We start from the raw sequence: 16,534 nt of genomic DNA, 5'->3' as shown, positions 1-16,534 counted from the left end.
TCAGGCCCCTTGAGCACCAATGGGTGCAGGTCCAACTGGAACATCTCACCTTGGATCTGCACCTCAACTCCATCGCATCTTCTATAAATCCGCAAGACTATGCCATCTAATCTGACGGTTAGAGTCACCCCCAACTCAATTTGTCGCACCAACTTCTCATCCATGAAATTATATGTGCTGCCCGAGTCAATTAATATCTCAACTCGGTGTTTCTTGATTGAACCCTCTACCCGTAGGGTTCGGGGTGCTCACAAGCCCAAAGAGGCATGTAAGCTCAACTCGGCATGCACCTCATCCTCGTGGTCCCTGGCCTCCATATTTGCTACCTCCTCTTCATTGCCCTATGGCTCCATTTCGCCCTCCTCACCCCTCTGAGGAACATAATCGTTGCAGGTTGTTTTCCACACTTGTGGCTCGGAGCAAATTTTTCGTCATAGTAGAAGCACAAACCCTTGGCCCTCCTTTCCTCAATTTGTGCTGGGGTTAGCCATTAGGAGAAGCTCTTTCGTTGTCCTCTGAAGTCGGTGAGAGGAGCACTAGGTGGTAGGGACTTCCACCCTTGAGGTCGAGTGGGAGGACCAAATCTAGCATTGCTTGATGGAGCCGGCCGGGATCCTCTCCAGTCTACAGGGCTCCATGGCATCTTGGAGCTTTTTCGTAGCTCGTTGACCTTCTCCCCCATCATGACCATTGTAGAAAAGACCTCCAATAATGTCCTAGGCCTCATGGCCTTGACAACCGCTTGTATGTCGGACTTGAGTCCACTAATGAAGGTGCTGCGGATAGCTGAGTCTGAATAACCCGGTATGCGGTTGCAAATTCTCTCAAACTCTTCTTAATAAGCTCGAACAGTGGTCCGTTGAATTAGCTTAGTTAAAATTGCTTGGAAGTCTTCATACTTAGTCGAACCGAACCTAGTATATAGGGCAGACAAAAACTCATCCCAAGACGAAAATGGTTGAGTTCGTTCTGCCTGCTTGGAACCATCGATCGCGACATCCTCTAAGTGGAATGAGGCTATTAGGACCTTCTGGTGGTATGGGGTCCCTTGGTAGGTGAAGCACTGATGTGCTCGATAGAGCTAGTCTAGTGGATCACCTCCCACGAACTTGGAAAAATCGAGTCGTATGGTCCAAACTTGAGCCCCTACAAATGGCCCGTCTTCATGTATGACATGTTCTCATTCCCCGCGTGGTCCCTTCTGCCACATGGAGGGGGGCCCTACTGTGGCATCGACTCAATTACCCATTGGTTTGGACCATTGCCGGCCCTAGCCATAGGTGGCTCGGTCCAATCTTTGGTTGCAGGTCGCTGAAGCTCTAGTCTTGGTATAGGCGGTTCATGCCAGAGATTACCCCACTCTGTTTTAGGCCACACCCTAGCTACGGGTGGCTCAGTCCAAGCCCTAGGCGCAGGTGGTTCGGGTTAAGCCCTAGGCACCATCGGGTTAGACCAAGCCCTAGCCGTTGGATAGGGTGGAGTTTTAGTTTGTCGAACTCCATCTCATGCACCTAACCCTGGTGGGTTCGTCCATTGGTGTGCACGCCCAAGGGATGGGTCCACCCCAAACCCTATGACATCCTCTTCTTCAATTAGTTTCACGTCATAGATTCGGGAGCCACAACACTTCTCTCTATTTGTGCTCGTGAAGTCCGTTCATCACAGAGTTCGCGAATAGCAGACACTATCTCAGCCATAAATGCTTGTATTTATTGCAAGGATTGAAGCACCTCCGACTGAGATGTCGAGGGCGGTGGGGTCGGCGGTTCCACTGGTAGATTTGTGCTCTCAAGTAGTCGGGTAGTCGTCGCTAGTGGTGGATCCCTAGCAGTAGAAGTCTAACCGGTTACTCTTGCTGCCATCCCTCATGTGATTGTCATCTGGTCTGAGGATAACGATGGCTCTGATACCAAATTGTTACGAACCACTAGAGATGATCCGCAATAAGGGAGTGTAGGCTTTGATTAGGGTGAATGATGGTGGATGGAGAGGGTGGAAGGAGGGTGATGGAGGTGATGATGGTGAGGAAGATGATGGGCAGTGATGGCGTTGATGAAAGGATATTAATTTACTTCTACTCCTAGGTTATCTTACTCTTACTCCTAAGATAAACTCAAGACCAGAAAACTTTCTCAATGCTTAGATGCTTAACAAAAAGAGCCCAATATATAGTGGTTGGTTACAACGAGTCCCACTAGGACTAGCCCTAAAGGCTGACACGACTCGAATTACAATTTGCCTTAAAGGCTTACATGACTTAATTGGACTTGCTTTAAGGGCTGTCATAACTTATTTGGACTTGCCCTAATGGCTCACATGACTAAACTAGACTTACCTAAAAGGCTTACATTATGAAATAATTAAAAGATAAATAGACTCAATCATTTGAGCCCAATGTCCCCATGAATTGATCCGATTAGACTCGGATCACATCATCCTACAGCATGAGGACTGTCCCAAGATTAGCAACAAACCTTAGAGGAGGAGGAGCGACAAGCTAAAGGATTATATTTTTGATGCGATGAGTAGCTCACTCCAGGTTACTGTTGGACCAAGACCAGTGGAAGTGTGATGCTGATTGATGGTCAGGAGGATAGTGAGGACCATGAGCCTGGAGATGATATTGCTATGGAGGACACTGAGGAGACACCGACCAAGATCTTCCTTTATGCTTATTCCGGCATGAGTGGCCCGAAGACTTTGAGATTGGATGGGCTAGTCACGAACCAATGCTTGCGCATATCTATTGGCACCAAAAGCACGCATAACTTCTTGGATGAGTGTCTCATCCAGAAGATAGGGTTAGAAATGGAGCCGACTTTCAGATTTGAGGTAGAGATTGGCGATGATACGAAGTTGCAAGCGGACTGTTTGTGTCGCAGGTCAGAATCCATATATAAGGACACAAGCTTATCATGGACATGTACACACTTGCATTATGAGGAGCTGACATTGTCCTAGGTACATAATGGTTGCAGAGCTTAGGACCATTAATATTTGACTTCGGTAGTTTGTGGATGGCGTTCTGGTAGAATGGTAGAGTAGTTTGGTTCAACGGTGCGAAGACGAAGCCGAGCACTGCTTTGCATTGGATGATCAGACTGTTCCCCCACCCTGGGGATAGCAGAAGAGATAGTGCAGATACCCTAGCCGCAAGTAGCAGCAGCACCCAAGGCTGCAAGTCGGGTTCACAGCAAACCAACTCAGAACATTCCCTACTTATCACCTTGAGGACAAGGTGACAGAAATGTGATGGATTGTTTGAACTCCTCTTGATATGCTCTCATCATAGTCCTTTGGGTTAGCTTGGTAAGAGCAGCTTGAAAATCTTCATAATTGGAAGGGGGAGGGGGGGTCCAACTGGACGTAAATAGCATCGGCGAACTCCTCCTATGTCTGATAGGGCTAAGCTTGGTCCTTGGCCTGGTACCATTAGATGGCAGTGTCTTCAAGATGGAAGGATGCTAGCAACACCTTTTGTGCATTGAGTGTTCGCTCGTACTCGAAGAATTGCTTTGCTCGATAGGGTCTATCAAAAGAATCGCCTTCATTGAAGGGTGGAAAATTAAGGTGAACCCTATACGGACTCCATGTTCTTCTTCTTCATGCTGGTCGAGCCTTCCTTCTCTTGGGTTTAGTCTAGCATCCCTAGGATGATATCGAGGAGTCACTAGTTTTTCATAATCCACCCATTCATCATCGTCGTTGTGGTGAGGCTGATTTGGTGCACGGTTGCGGTGAAAAGCTGGCTGTAGTACATTATGCCTTTTTGGCGGCGTAGGCAGAAAGGCCCCCCTAGCTAGGCCACCCTTGAAGTCGTCATGGTCTTCCTCTGGTCTAGCACAGAATGGTGGAGGTGGTGTCCTTTGATGAAGAGGTGGTTCCATCGGTGGTGCAATCTGGGTGCGAGCAGGAAGCTCAGTTGCCACTGTGCTCCTTGGTGAGTCCAATAGGACGTGAGTTGAGCGGCTTGGAACCATCGAACCGCTACATCTTCTAGATGGAAGGAGGCCAGTAGCACTTTTTGGTAATGAGAGATCCCTTGATATGTGAAGAATTGCTCTGCTCGATAGATTGATAGGTATATGGTACAAAATTGATAACTCTGATACCAATGATAGGTCTACGAAATGATTCTTTCAAGATCTAGATTTATTGCAGGAAGCAGTCCATGCAATCAAGGGAAAATATTCACCAAATATTCTCTCGTAGTCAGAAGATTACAAAACTAAGTGGAATCGATCCATACTCCTTGATTTACATTTTTTGCATTTACGCCTTTCACATTATCGAACTAAAAATAGAACGAAAATATGATATATTGCGGATGATGATGGTGGTGACGGGTGGAGTGGATGTTAGGGTTATGGATGATGATGAAGATAAGGGTGGATGGGTGATGTTGTTTAAGTGATTAAGACGAATGGGAAGAAGTGGTTGAGATCCCAAAGAAGAGGGAGGACTTGACAAACGAGGGAGATTAGAAGTTAGGAGAGACCTTGCCAATGGTAGAGATGGTAGGTTCGTGAAGAGGGAGGAGAGAGATTAGGGTAGAGAGAAAAGAGAGAAGATAGGAGGCAAAAAAGTAATTATCTAAAAGCATAATGAATTTGGCTGCCATCCACACCTTTATAGAGGCTAGCCAACAAGCCAAAATGCAATTATTAACCCTAATTCTAGAAGATTCCCATCGATCGCGTTGGAACGCGCCCGATTGCGTTTGAACGCACAAAAGACGTTTTTTGTATGTGCAAACGCAATGCAGGCGTTTGAACGCGCCCGACTACGTTCGAACGCACATTTTGCGTTATCTATTTTGTGAACCTAATGCAGGTGTTCGCAAGGGTATTTGAACGCGACCCCTTCCACGTTCGAATGCGACCTACAATAATTTTATTTTAATATAAATAAATAACTAATGCAATAAGAAAAGACCCTAACTAAATGTATCAGCCAGCCCACCACGCTTACCCCACCTTGTCCATAAGGTGAAAAGTCAAGAAAACACTCCAAAATATCAGTCTCCAACTTCCATGTCGCCTCATTAGATGGCTTGCTGGGACACTCTACTAGAATCTCCATCTCTAATCTGGTACCATTTCGTCGTCGGCGTCTAGCAAGTATACGAACTGGATCTACGATCTCTGTCTCCTTCAATGGCTCCGGTAGAACTGATCCAACGACCTCATGATCTCCAATCCGCTCCCTCAGCAATGAAACATGGAAAACAGGTACAGTCTCGACCACTCCGGCAGCACTAAACAATATGCAACCGGACCTATCGTAGGCAGTGTTGTAAGACCACTCCGCCTACGGTAAGAACTCCAACCATTGTCTCAACATCTCTCCAACAAAGCACCTCAAGTACTGCTCAATGCCTCGATTGACCACCTCGGGTTGGCCGTCCGTCTGTGGATGGTAAGTCGAACTGAAGTTCAATCGAGTCCCCTATAATTTGAAAAGCTCCATTCAAAAGTCGCTCATAAATACACAATCACGATCTGAGACAATCGTGCGTGGCATGCTATGTAACCGAGCAATATCTCTCACAAAAATTTTAGCCACTGATTTGCGCATACTTGCTCAATCTGTCAACCACCACAAAGATAACGAAATAACCACGTACCAGCGGAAGATCCTCTATGAAATCCAAAGAAATATTTTCCCAAACATGGTCCAGTATGGGTAAAGGCTGTTGTAATCCGGCTGGTTTCAATGTGGTTGCCTTAGCCCTTTGACAAACTTCGCAAGCACAGACAAAACTCCTCATATTCCATCTCAATCATGGCCACACGCAACTCTGAAATATCCTCTTATAAGTCCTCATGACACCCTCATGACCAGCCTCTGGAGTTTGGTGGAAGTGCTCCAATAATTTCTACTGCAATCCATCATTTGTGGGCACCTGAATACATCCGCGGTCTAGCAGTAAACCGTCTTGATTCTCCAACTTTGGATGGCGCTACGGATCATCCAACACCTCTTGTAATAATATCAAAACATCTGGGTCAGATGTACATGCATACCTCAACTCATCAAGAAAAGAAAAAGTAGGAGAAGAATAGGCTGCAAGCTCGGTGGTATCGGGTTAGCGTGATAGTGCATCCGCCGCTCTATTTTCCATTCCTTTCTTGTATTGAATTTTATAATCATACCCCAGCAGTTTTCTGACCCATATCTATTGTGCCGGAGTGTATATACGCTGTCCCATAAAGTATGGAAGGCTCTTTTGATCAGTTCAGATAATGAATCGCCTACCGATCAAATAAGGCCTCCACTTTGTCACCACATGCAGAATTGCCAACATATCTCTCTCATAAGTTGATAATTGCTGAGACTTTTGTGATAAAGCTTTGCTAAGAAAGGCAATGGGACGTCCTCCTTGCATTAGTATAGCTCATATGCCAACTCCCGACATATCATATTCCACAATGAACTCTTTGGTGAAGTCCAGTAGCACTAAAACGGGTGTCGTCGTCGTTGCTATTTTTAGTTTTTCAAAAGCTGTAGTGAATTCATCCGTCCATCTAAAAGAGTCCTTATTCAACAAAGAAGTGAGATGAGCAGCGATTTTGCTATACCCAGTGATAAAGCGGCGATAATATCCCGTCAGCCCCAAAAATCCTCGCAATCATGTGGTGGTAGTAGGAATAGGCTAAGCAATCATGCATGCTAGGATTCGCCGCTACACCTTCCGCTGAGATGATATGGCCTAAATGATACGATTCGGACTTCACCGACGTCGTCTCGAGTTTGGATTTACCTTAGGATAAGATTGAGTTTTAGGATAAGATTGTGTTTTAGGATAAGATTGAGTTTTAGGATAAGATTGTGTTTTAGGATAAGATTGAGTTGTTGGTTAGCCTATAAAAGTATGTGTAGGGCAACCAAAATTAAGGATTGATTATTGAGAATTGAGTTTGCCTTGCCTCCTTCGTCTTCTTCGCTCCCGTTCCCTCAATCTCCCCGGCGACGCCGCTTCTAATCTCCCTCGACAGGCCAATCACCCTAGTCCCTTAGGAGTGGCCCTCTTCTCCCCCTTCTTCCAATTTATCCATCGCTATCCCTAACCTTTCCATCATCCATAACCCTTCCACCATCACTTTTACACCGGTGCCACCCCATCAACACCGGCCCTCCACAATCCACCATTACCCAGGATTTCGTGCCTTCATCCACGGAATCCAAAAACAGAGTATCCTGATGTTCGTCTACTAAATGAACGATATCTCGAGATCCCCAACTCCGATTCGCCTGAAACTAGATCCGTTGGAAAGCTCTTTTCCGGGCCTACAACATATCAAAATTTCACAGTGATCCAACGGCGGGATATTTCGGGATCTTATCTTAAAGTTCCGTGCAAGATCGTAACAATCTGGTATCAGAGCCATAGCACCAAAAGAGGGTTCGTATCAAGCTGGTATCAGAGCCTATAGCCGAGGAAGGATCGTACCACTAAATACTCCACTTGTGGTACTCCTTATAGGCACTTGGACTTCTTGATCTTCAGCTGGTTTTGCTTAATCAAATTCAGCACATCCTACAAGTGCCGCCAATGCTCCAATTCAGTCCTACTATACACCAAAATATCGTCAAAGAATACCAAAATATACCTTCGCAATAAAGGCTAAAATATATCATTCATGAGGCCTTCAAAAGTAGCTGGAGCATTGGTGAGACCAAAAGGCATCACTCGAAACTCGTAATGCCCATCCAGAGTTCAAAATGTAGTCTTGTGCACATCTGTTGGGTGAACTCTAATTTGATGATACTCGTCTCTCAAGTCAAGCTTATTGAATATAGTCGCCCCTGCAAGCTCGTCCAATAGCTCCTCTATAACTGGAATGCGATACCGATCATTGACGGTAATAGCATTTAGTGCCTAATAGTCAACACAAAAAATATCATGTCGTGTCCTTTTTTCGCACCAATAGCACGAGCGATGAGTATGAGCTATGAACTTGGTTGAATGAGGCCTTGCTCCAATATCTCGGCTACCATTTTGGAAATAACTTCTTTTTGCACATGTGGATACCGATATGACCTCACGTTTGCCGGTGCAGCCCCAGGTACAATCTCTATGCAATGGTCCGCTGTTCGCCTTGGTGGCAACTCCTTTGGTTCCTCATATAGTAAATTTATCTAATAAATTAGACAACTCGATGATAGTATCTGGACTCATTTGAGGCTCATCTCTTACTGGTCCTAATTGAAGAAGATATGTCAAATCATTCGCACAAGGCAGCCCCACCATCAGCTGCATCGCAGGAATAGGCGGAGAACGAACGCCATCAAGCCACACATCTTTGTTTCTTTATTTAAATTTCATCCACATGCTCCGACAAATCAAATGTGACGGGTCCCAAACTCTATAACTACTAAGTGCCAAGGACAATGTCCGCTCCTCACAGCGCCAATGGATACAAGTCTACAATGATGTTGTGTCCTTGCACCCGTATACCAACCTAGCGATGGAAGCTCTCCACCTTAAGCTTCGTGCTATCTCTAATAGGGACGTCAAACCCCATGGTCAATTCAACATCTAAGCCCAATCTCCTCACTAGTCTCTCGTCTAGAAAGTTGTGTGTACTCCCCGAATTGATGAGGATATGCACACAATGTTTTCTAACGAGTCCATCTACCTGCAATATCCTCAGCGTGGAAGTACCCAAATATGCATGCATTGATATTTCAGCTTCGATATCTTCCTCCGCGCCCTCCTCAATGGCCTCCTCATGGACCTCCTCTGAACATTCTCCATCACTAACAATCTCATCGTCCTCGAGACCGTCGATGAGCATCACACTCCTGATCAGTTTGGAACACTGATGACCGAGGGTGAAACGTTAATCGCATCGAAAGCAAAGACCCTTCGCTCTTCGCTCCTCCACCTGGGCAAGCATGAGAGTTAGAATGAGGGGTCTTGTGCCTCCTCTAACATTGGAAGAAGGTCTCAAAGGTGGTCGTGGTCTCGTACTAGCAGCCACTGTCTTTGAACCCATAGATTTCCAACCGTCGTTCTAGGTGCAAACCGCCTATCTCAGTTGCCCCAACTTATTTTTGCTACCATCTTGAGGGCCTTATGCTTTTGCTCCATCCTTACGGCCTTCTCAAAGGCCTCCTCAAGAGTGGTTGGATATAGAGCACGAACATCCGCTTGTATTTCCTCTCGCAGCCCTGAAATAAATATGCTCATCAATGTCGGTTCGGGCCAAGGTGGCTCACAACGACTACTAACTCTTTCAAATTCTGCTTGGTACTCCAATACGGTCATCCTCTGAAGCATCTTACTTAGTGTGGCAGGAAAATCTTTATATGTTGTTGTCCTAAATCTGCGAGTAATTCTCCTACAAAAGTTAGCCCAACTGGTAAATCCTCCGCCATGAATAACCGATCGATACCAATGCAATATTGTTCATTGGAGGTGAAAGCTTGCCATCTAGACCTTTGTATCCTCCGTTGTCCCTTGATAATCAAATTATTATTGCACTTGAAATACCCAATCCATTGGATCACCGCCTTGGAATTTTGAAAAGTCCAAGCGTGCGGTTCTCCCTCGAATAGCCTTGTTAGCTTTGTGAAAGATCCTTGGTTTAGGTCTAAACCTCTGTGCATGTTGATCTCCTTCTCTAAATCCTCGTGCATGTCTATCACCATCTCCGAAGGGATCAACCTCATCCTCAAAGTGTCAATCCTCCTCTTTGACGAAGTGCACTAGTGCCGCTCGCCTCTCGGGTTCCACCATCGTCGGTCTTGGGTTTTGTAACGGAGGTGGGGGATGATGTGTAGGCATAGATAAAAGAGGATCATTGACACTAACATGTCAGAACTGGATCTCTAGGGTATTGGTTCGGTGTGGTCCCACCACTGGTCCTTCTTGAGGCACCGATTTTCGTCAAGGAGATGACGAAGCCAATCGATTCATGACATATTCCTATAAAGCATTATGAACATTCTGCATTGCATCAACTCTATGCAGCAATCTTTGGAACATATCTCTAAGTTCATCTGCAAGCCCGTATTCACACCCATGGACATTGGTTGACTCGGTCTTGCCATGGTCGCTCCAAAGGAATAGGCCTCATGGATAGGGTTATCATGGGTTGAGTCTTCCCCTGTCGGTGTGCTCTCCATTGGTCTCATTGTGAACGTCATCTTCCTTGTTTCAACCATTAATGGAGGTTTGATGTTAGTCTAGCTCTCATACCAATGATAGGTCTATGGTACCAAATTGATAGCTTTGATACTGATGATAGGTCTACGGTACTAAATTAATACCAAATGATTCCTCTAAGATTTCGTATTTATGCTCTTCGCAGTATCAAATTGTAACTAGGACAAAAATATGATATATTGCGGATGATGATGGTGGTGACGGGTGGAATGGATGTTAGGGTTATGGATGATAATGGAGATGAAGATGAAGATGGATGGGTAATGTTGTTTAAGTGATTAAGATAAAGGGAAAGAAGTGGTCGAGATCCCAAAGAAGAGGGAGGACTCGACAGACGAGGGAGATTAGAAGTTAGGAGAGACCTTGCCAACGGTAGAGGTGGTAGGTTGGTGAAGAGGGAGGAGGGAGATTAGAGTAGAAAGAATAGAGAGAAGATAGGAGGCAAGAAATCAATAATTCAATAGCATAATGAATTTGGCTGCCATCCACACCTTTATAGAGGCTAGCCAACAAGCCAAAATAAATTATTAACCCTAATTCTAAAAGATTCCCACCGATCGCGTTGGAATGCGCCCGATCTCGTTTGAACGCACAAAAGGCGTTCTCTGTATGTGCGAACGCAATGCAGGCATTTGAACGCGCCCGACTGCGTTCGAATGCACATTTTGCGTTCTCTATTTTGCGAACCTGATGTAGGCGTTCGCAAGGGCGTTCGAACGCGACCCCTTCCGTGTTCGAATGCGACTTATAGAAATTTTATTTTAATGAAAATAAACAATTAATGTAATAATAAAAGACCCTAAATAAATGTATCATAGATCCAATCCAATAGTTCACCTCCACTGAATTTAGGAAATCAACTTGAATGGCCTATGGTTGAAGCGCTTGATTGCATCCATTCTCGCATCCTTAGTGCAGCACCTCATAGAGCTAGGCTCTTAGTTGATAAGAGTGCTCCTCGTACTCCTCCCAAAGGTCCTCTAGATATGGGGCCATGGGGGCCCTCGGATGTGCGGGTGGAAAATCTGCATGTTGGCCTTGTGGTTCGGTGCACTACAGCCAAGGCGTCGGCAAGATCGATCCTTACTAGACTTGATCTTGGGGCAGCAGACGCTCCTCTAGTCAACATTGATAATCATGAGAGGGAGAGCGCTCATCTAGTTGAGCCGGTGTTGGTGGAGGAGCAACAAAATCTGCAACCATCACCGGTTCTTCCACGAGTAGGGGTGGATCCTGTTCGGTGTGGCTGCGTTGGTTCTAGCCAGCGTGCCACCATATAGATTCATCCTAGAGGTAGTAGGATCTGAAGTGGGAATGGGAAGGTGATGGTTCATTTCCTCTAGGTATGCTTGCATCGTCGTTATCGCTTGTACCATGGAAGCTATGGCTTGTAGTAGATCGGCTAGACACTCCATGGGATCTTGCGGACACGGTGGATATAGTGACCTTGAGGGAGCGTGTGCTCCATCTCCATGGTTCGCTCTACTGCTTGTGATGTTTGCTACTTGTTTCGCCGCTCTTGATCTAGTGGTAGTCATGATTCCGAAAAATGGTGGCTTTGATACCAAATTGTTATGAACCAGTTTAATCCGATTTGTACCGGTTCTTAATAGAGTTTTGCATGGAACTTTTAAAAGTTATTCTGATTGATCTAACCATTGGATCCTCCTAACATTTGGAAATATTGTCATTCTTGAAGAGAGATTTTCAACGGATCCAAGATCTTAGGGTTTAAATGGCTAGATCTGGGGATATCGACAATTAGTGGCCAAAGGTCAAGATGAATCCTGGCTACTAAGAGGAATAAAGGATAAAGAAGAGGATGCCGGCCCTTACGGACAAGGGTGGTGCAGTTGACGAGGGAGATTTGGGGCTAGACATGACCTTGCCAGTAGTAGATGGTGGCTCGGGTGGAGAGGAATGAGGAAGAAGAGCCGGCGATTAGAGATAGAGAAGAGAGAGAGGTAGGGGGCGACAATGCTAATAATCATATAAAGATAAAATTAGGGTTTCCTCCACATATTTATAGAGGCTAACCTTAGATCGACTAAGATAAGGACTCGATCAACTAAGATACTTTAATAGCCCGAGTCGAACTTAGGTTTACAATATATCCTGGACTCAACTAGACCAATTAACTGACTTGACTTGACTCAATTAACTAATTAATAAGTTGAGTGTACATTTAGTAGGTACTTGAGTTCATGGCTCGACTAACAAGGCAGCTACCTAAAATAATGCAAATAAATAGGCTCAATCCTATAAGTCCAATGCGTCGCGAATCGATCCAATCCAACTAATTCGTATCAGCCCAACTCACCAGCAGTTCTGTGACCTCCATCACGTTTAACCCTTATTCTTGCTAAGAACTTCTCTGATGTAGGCTCGATTACCTTTGATTTGGGCTCAGGTAACTCTGCCGCAACAGGCTCAATCGGTCCAATCCCTACTCTCAAGCTAGATACATGGAAGACCATGTGAACTCAAGACAACTCAAGCAAGTCTAGCTTATATGCTACATCTCCCACCTTCTCTTGAATCTAGAATCGACGAAAGAAATGATAAACTAATTTTTAGTTCTGAATGGGTTGTACTGAGACTTGCCAATATGGTTGGAGCTGAACATAGACCCAATCACCCTCTTCATAGCTTTAATCTTGTGGCTATGGAGGAGTTAGAGTGAAGATCGTGGCGGTTGATGAGGGACCTGACAGAGTAGAGATAGAGGTAGAGTTGGGAAGGAGGCTAATGGTAAAATGGGGGAAAGATAAGTGTTCAATTGGTGGTGCTCTTGATAAGGGCACCGCTAGCTGAATAGACTGAGAGAGAGAGAGAGAGAGAGAGAGAGAGAGAGAGAGAGAGAGAGAGAGAGAGAGAGAGAGAGAGAGAGAGAGAGAGAGAGAGAGAGAGAGAGAGAGAGAGAGAGAGAGAGAGAGGGGAAGGGGAGAAAGAGTGTTGTAGTTCTTGATTTATATATATATATATTGGATATGATTAAACCGCTTTAAATTGTATCATTTTACATTTATGTTTTAAAAAATGTAAGATGACTTATGGCAAGTGCGTTCGAACGCAAGTGGATGTCGTTCGAACGCCTAATTTACGTTCGCATATCTAGAGCCCTATTTTGAGCCACTCTGATACGAATCAGCTCAAATCAGATCACATCAAAAGGAGATTAAGCTCAATGAATTGAGTCTAATTATCTTATTTGGTTATTTGATTTAGTTAGAGTCTTAGTAGGCTAGGATTTTATTTAATTAGCTAAATCCAGCTTTGTGCAGTTTTGGGAAAATATTCGTAGAATATTATACACATATCAAAATAATATCAAACTAGTTGAAAAGGTCTTCAATCTCTAGATCTACAACTTTGATATTCATGATTTTTCCAGATTCGTAATCTATCTGTGACAAAATAAAATATTAATCTGAGAGGTAATCGAGAAAGATAAGGAATACTGGTTTAGTTGGTTTGTTAGGGTTTCATATTGTTTTAGGACTTATTGGCTAGCCTCTATAAATATGTGGATGCTAACCAATTTCATTAAGGAATTGGATTATTGATTTCTTGCCTCCTATCTTCTCTCTAGACTTCTCCCTCCTCCCTCTTCACCATCCTTCTACATCTACCATTGGCAAGGTTTCTCCTAACTTCTAATCTACCTCATCTGTTGAGTCACCTCTCTTTTTTGGGATCTCGACCACTTCGTTCCCTTCATCTATATCCCTTAATCACATCCACTATCCACTTTCATCTCCATACCCATCCATAACCCTAACATCCACTCCACCCGTCACCACCACCATCACCCACGTTATTCTGTATTTTCGTCCCTGCTACAGTTCTAATCTACGAAGGGCATAAATATGGAGGTTGTAGATCAGGAAGTTACGGATCGAACCCAATTAGTTTCGTATCGTAATTTTCTAACTACCAGAGAATATTTGATGAATATTTTTACATAGTCGCGCAGACTGATACCTGTAATACATCCAGATCTTGTAGGAATCGTTGCGTAGTATAACACCCGAACCCTAAACACGTCTATGGCACGAGCCCACATGGCATGTGCGTAGCACTTGACCATTAATCATGAATTAATTTTAATTAACAATAATCATAATGATGAATATGTATTATTATTAAAATAAATAATGTCTAAATATATTTGTATTAATTAAGATAGATATACCTAAATAAATAAATAGTAAAATTAAAAAAAATAAGGGATCACTAGTACTAGCCCAGCACTGTTGCAGAAAAATAAGAAGAGAAGAAGCAACTGAGGAAGAAGAAGAAGAAAGGAAGAAGGAAGAAGAAGGAAGAAGAAGAAGAGAAGAGAAGAAGGGAAGGAAGAGGAGGGAGGTGCGAACCCGGGCTGGCAAGGAGGGCATTGGCCGTTGCTGGCCAGCCAGCGGCCGACCTCTCACTGGTGGCTCGGCTCCGATGAGCCCGACCTCGGGCAAGAAAGAGAGAGAGAGAGAGAGAGAGAGAGAGAGAGAGAGAGAGAACGAAAGAGAGGGGGAGTGAGAGGTCTCATCGGCGGCGGCGACGACGGCTCTAGGGAAGGTGTCGGTAATGGAGAGAAAGGAGTGCGAGATAGAATAGAGAGAGTAGAGTGAGAGGGTGGCTGAAAGAGAGAGACAGAGAAAGAGAGAGAGAGAGAGAGAGAGAGAGAGAGAGAGAGCACGACGGTGGAGGGGAAAAGGGGTGGTAGTGCCGAGGCCCGCCACGGCCAGCTGACCGCAGCTGGTTGGCTACGGTAGTTGGCCGTGGGCATGTGACACCCTCACCATGTGGGCATGAGGCCCCATTTTTTTTTTTAACCCTACTTGGGTTATTACATTTTCCTCCCCCTTATAAAAATTTCGACCTCGAAATTTACATACCTCTAAACAATTCTGGATATTTGGACCGTATCTCATCCTCACGCTCCCAAGAAGCCTCTTCTACTGCATGGTTTCTCCACAAGACTTTTACTAAAGGTATAACTTTTGTTCTCTGTACTTTATCTCTTCTAGCAAGAACTTTCACAAGTTGCTCTTCATATGATAGATTTTGTTGCAGCTGAACTGGTTCATAATGAATCACATGTGATGGATCTGATATATATTTTCTTAATACTGACATATGGAACACATTATGAATTTGTGCTAAGTCAGGTGGTAAAGCTACTCTATAAGCTACAGGCCCCACTCGTCCAAGAATCTCATAAGGTCCTATATACCTAGAACTTAACTTTCCTTTCTTTCCAAAGTGAAATACACCCTTCCAGGGTGAGACTCTTAAGAATACTTTGTCCCCAACCTGAAACTCCAAATCACGCCTCCTATTATCAGCATAACTTTTCTGTCTACTTTGTGCCACTTTCATATGTTCTCTAATTGTCTTTATCTTCTCAACTGTATATTGCATTAGTATTGAGTTTTCAACCTTCTTTGCTCCAACTTCTTCCCAATCAATTGGTGATTTGCATTTCCTGCCATATAACGCTTCATAGGGGAGCATACCAATGCTAGCATGATAGCTGTTATTATAATCAAACTCTATCAATGGTAAATATTTGTCCCAACCCAATCCAAAATCAATTACACATGCTCTCACCATATCCTCTAATGATTGAATAGTATGCTCAGATTGACCATCTGTTTGAGGATAATAAGCTGTACTAAACTGCAGTTTTGTTCCAAAAGACTGATGAAACTGCTTCCAAAATCTAGACACAAAACGAAGATCTCTATCTGAAGTGATACTAACAGGAATTCCATGATGAGCAAAAATTTAATTTCTAAACAAGATAACTAACTTTTCCATTGAATCAGTAGTACTAACTGGTAGAAAGTGTGTTGATTTGGTTAGTCTATCAATAATCACCCAAATTGCATTCTTCCCTTTTTGTGTCTATAGTAATCCTGTGACAAAATCCATATTAATATGTTCTCACTTCCATTCAGGAAGCTGCAAAGGTTGTAATGCGCTTGCAGGCCTCTGATGCTCAATCTTGACTTGTTGACAAGTCAAACACCTAGCCACAAATTTCCCAATATTTCTTTTAATTCCTTCCCACCAGAATTTCTTCTTCAACTCATGATACATTTTTGTTCCCTCGGGGTGCATAGCATAAGCAGAAGTATGAGTTTCATTTAAAATTTCATTTCTAAGTTCATCACAATTAGGAACATATAATCTGCCTCTAAAACGCAGTATCCTAGTAGAGTCTATAGAGAAATCTGGTTTACTGGAATTCTGTACTTGTTTCACAATTTGCATAGCCTTAATATCAGTCTTCTGAGATGCATTAATTCTATCTATCAATGTAGGTTTGACAGTGAATTGTGCTAGTAAATCTACTCCACA

The 16,534-nt window shown here is 44.0% G+C and overlaps 1 protein-coding gene across 1 annotated transcript; it reads right to left on the bottom strand.

Moving 5' to 3' along the window:
• Positions 1 to 12,480: 12,480 nt before the first annotated feature.
• Positions 12,481 to 15,592, bottom strand: LOC140783613 (uncharacterized). Its single transcript, XM_073130554.1, has 2 exons — positions 15,067 to 15,592; positions 12,481 to 12,620 (listed from the first exon to the last, which is right to left on the bottom strand). The coding sequence occupies exons 1-2, from the start codon at positions 15,590 to 15,592 to the stop codon at positions 12,481 to 12,483; spliced, it is 666 nt and encodes a 221-aa protein (XP_072986655.1).
• Between the last annotated feature and the right edge of the window lie 942 nt (positions 15,593 to 16,534).

This window comes from Typha latifolia, chromosome 3 (assembly GCF_019914945.1).
Source record: "Typha latifolia isolate L0001 chromosome 3, TyphaL0001v2, whole genome shotgun sequence".
Taxonomy (NCBI): domain Eukaryota; kingdom Viridiplantae; phylum Streptophyta; class Magnoliopsida; order Poales; family Typhaceae; genus Typha; species Typha latifolia.
The sequence above is the reverse complement of the archived record's forward strand: the minus strand, read 5'-3'. Positions and strand labels throughout refer to the sequence as shown.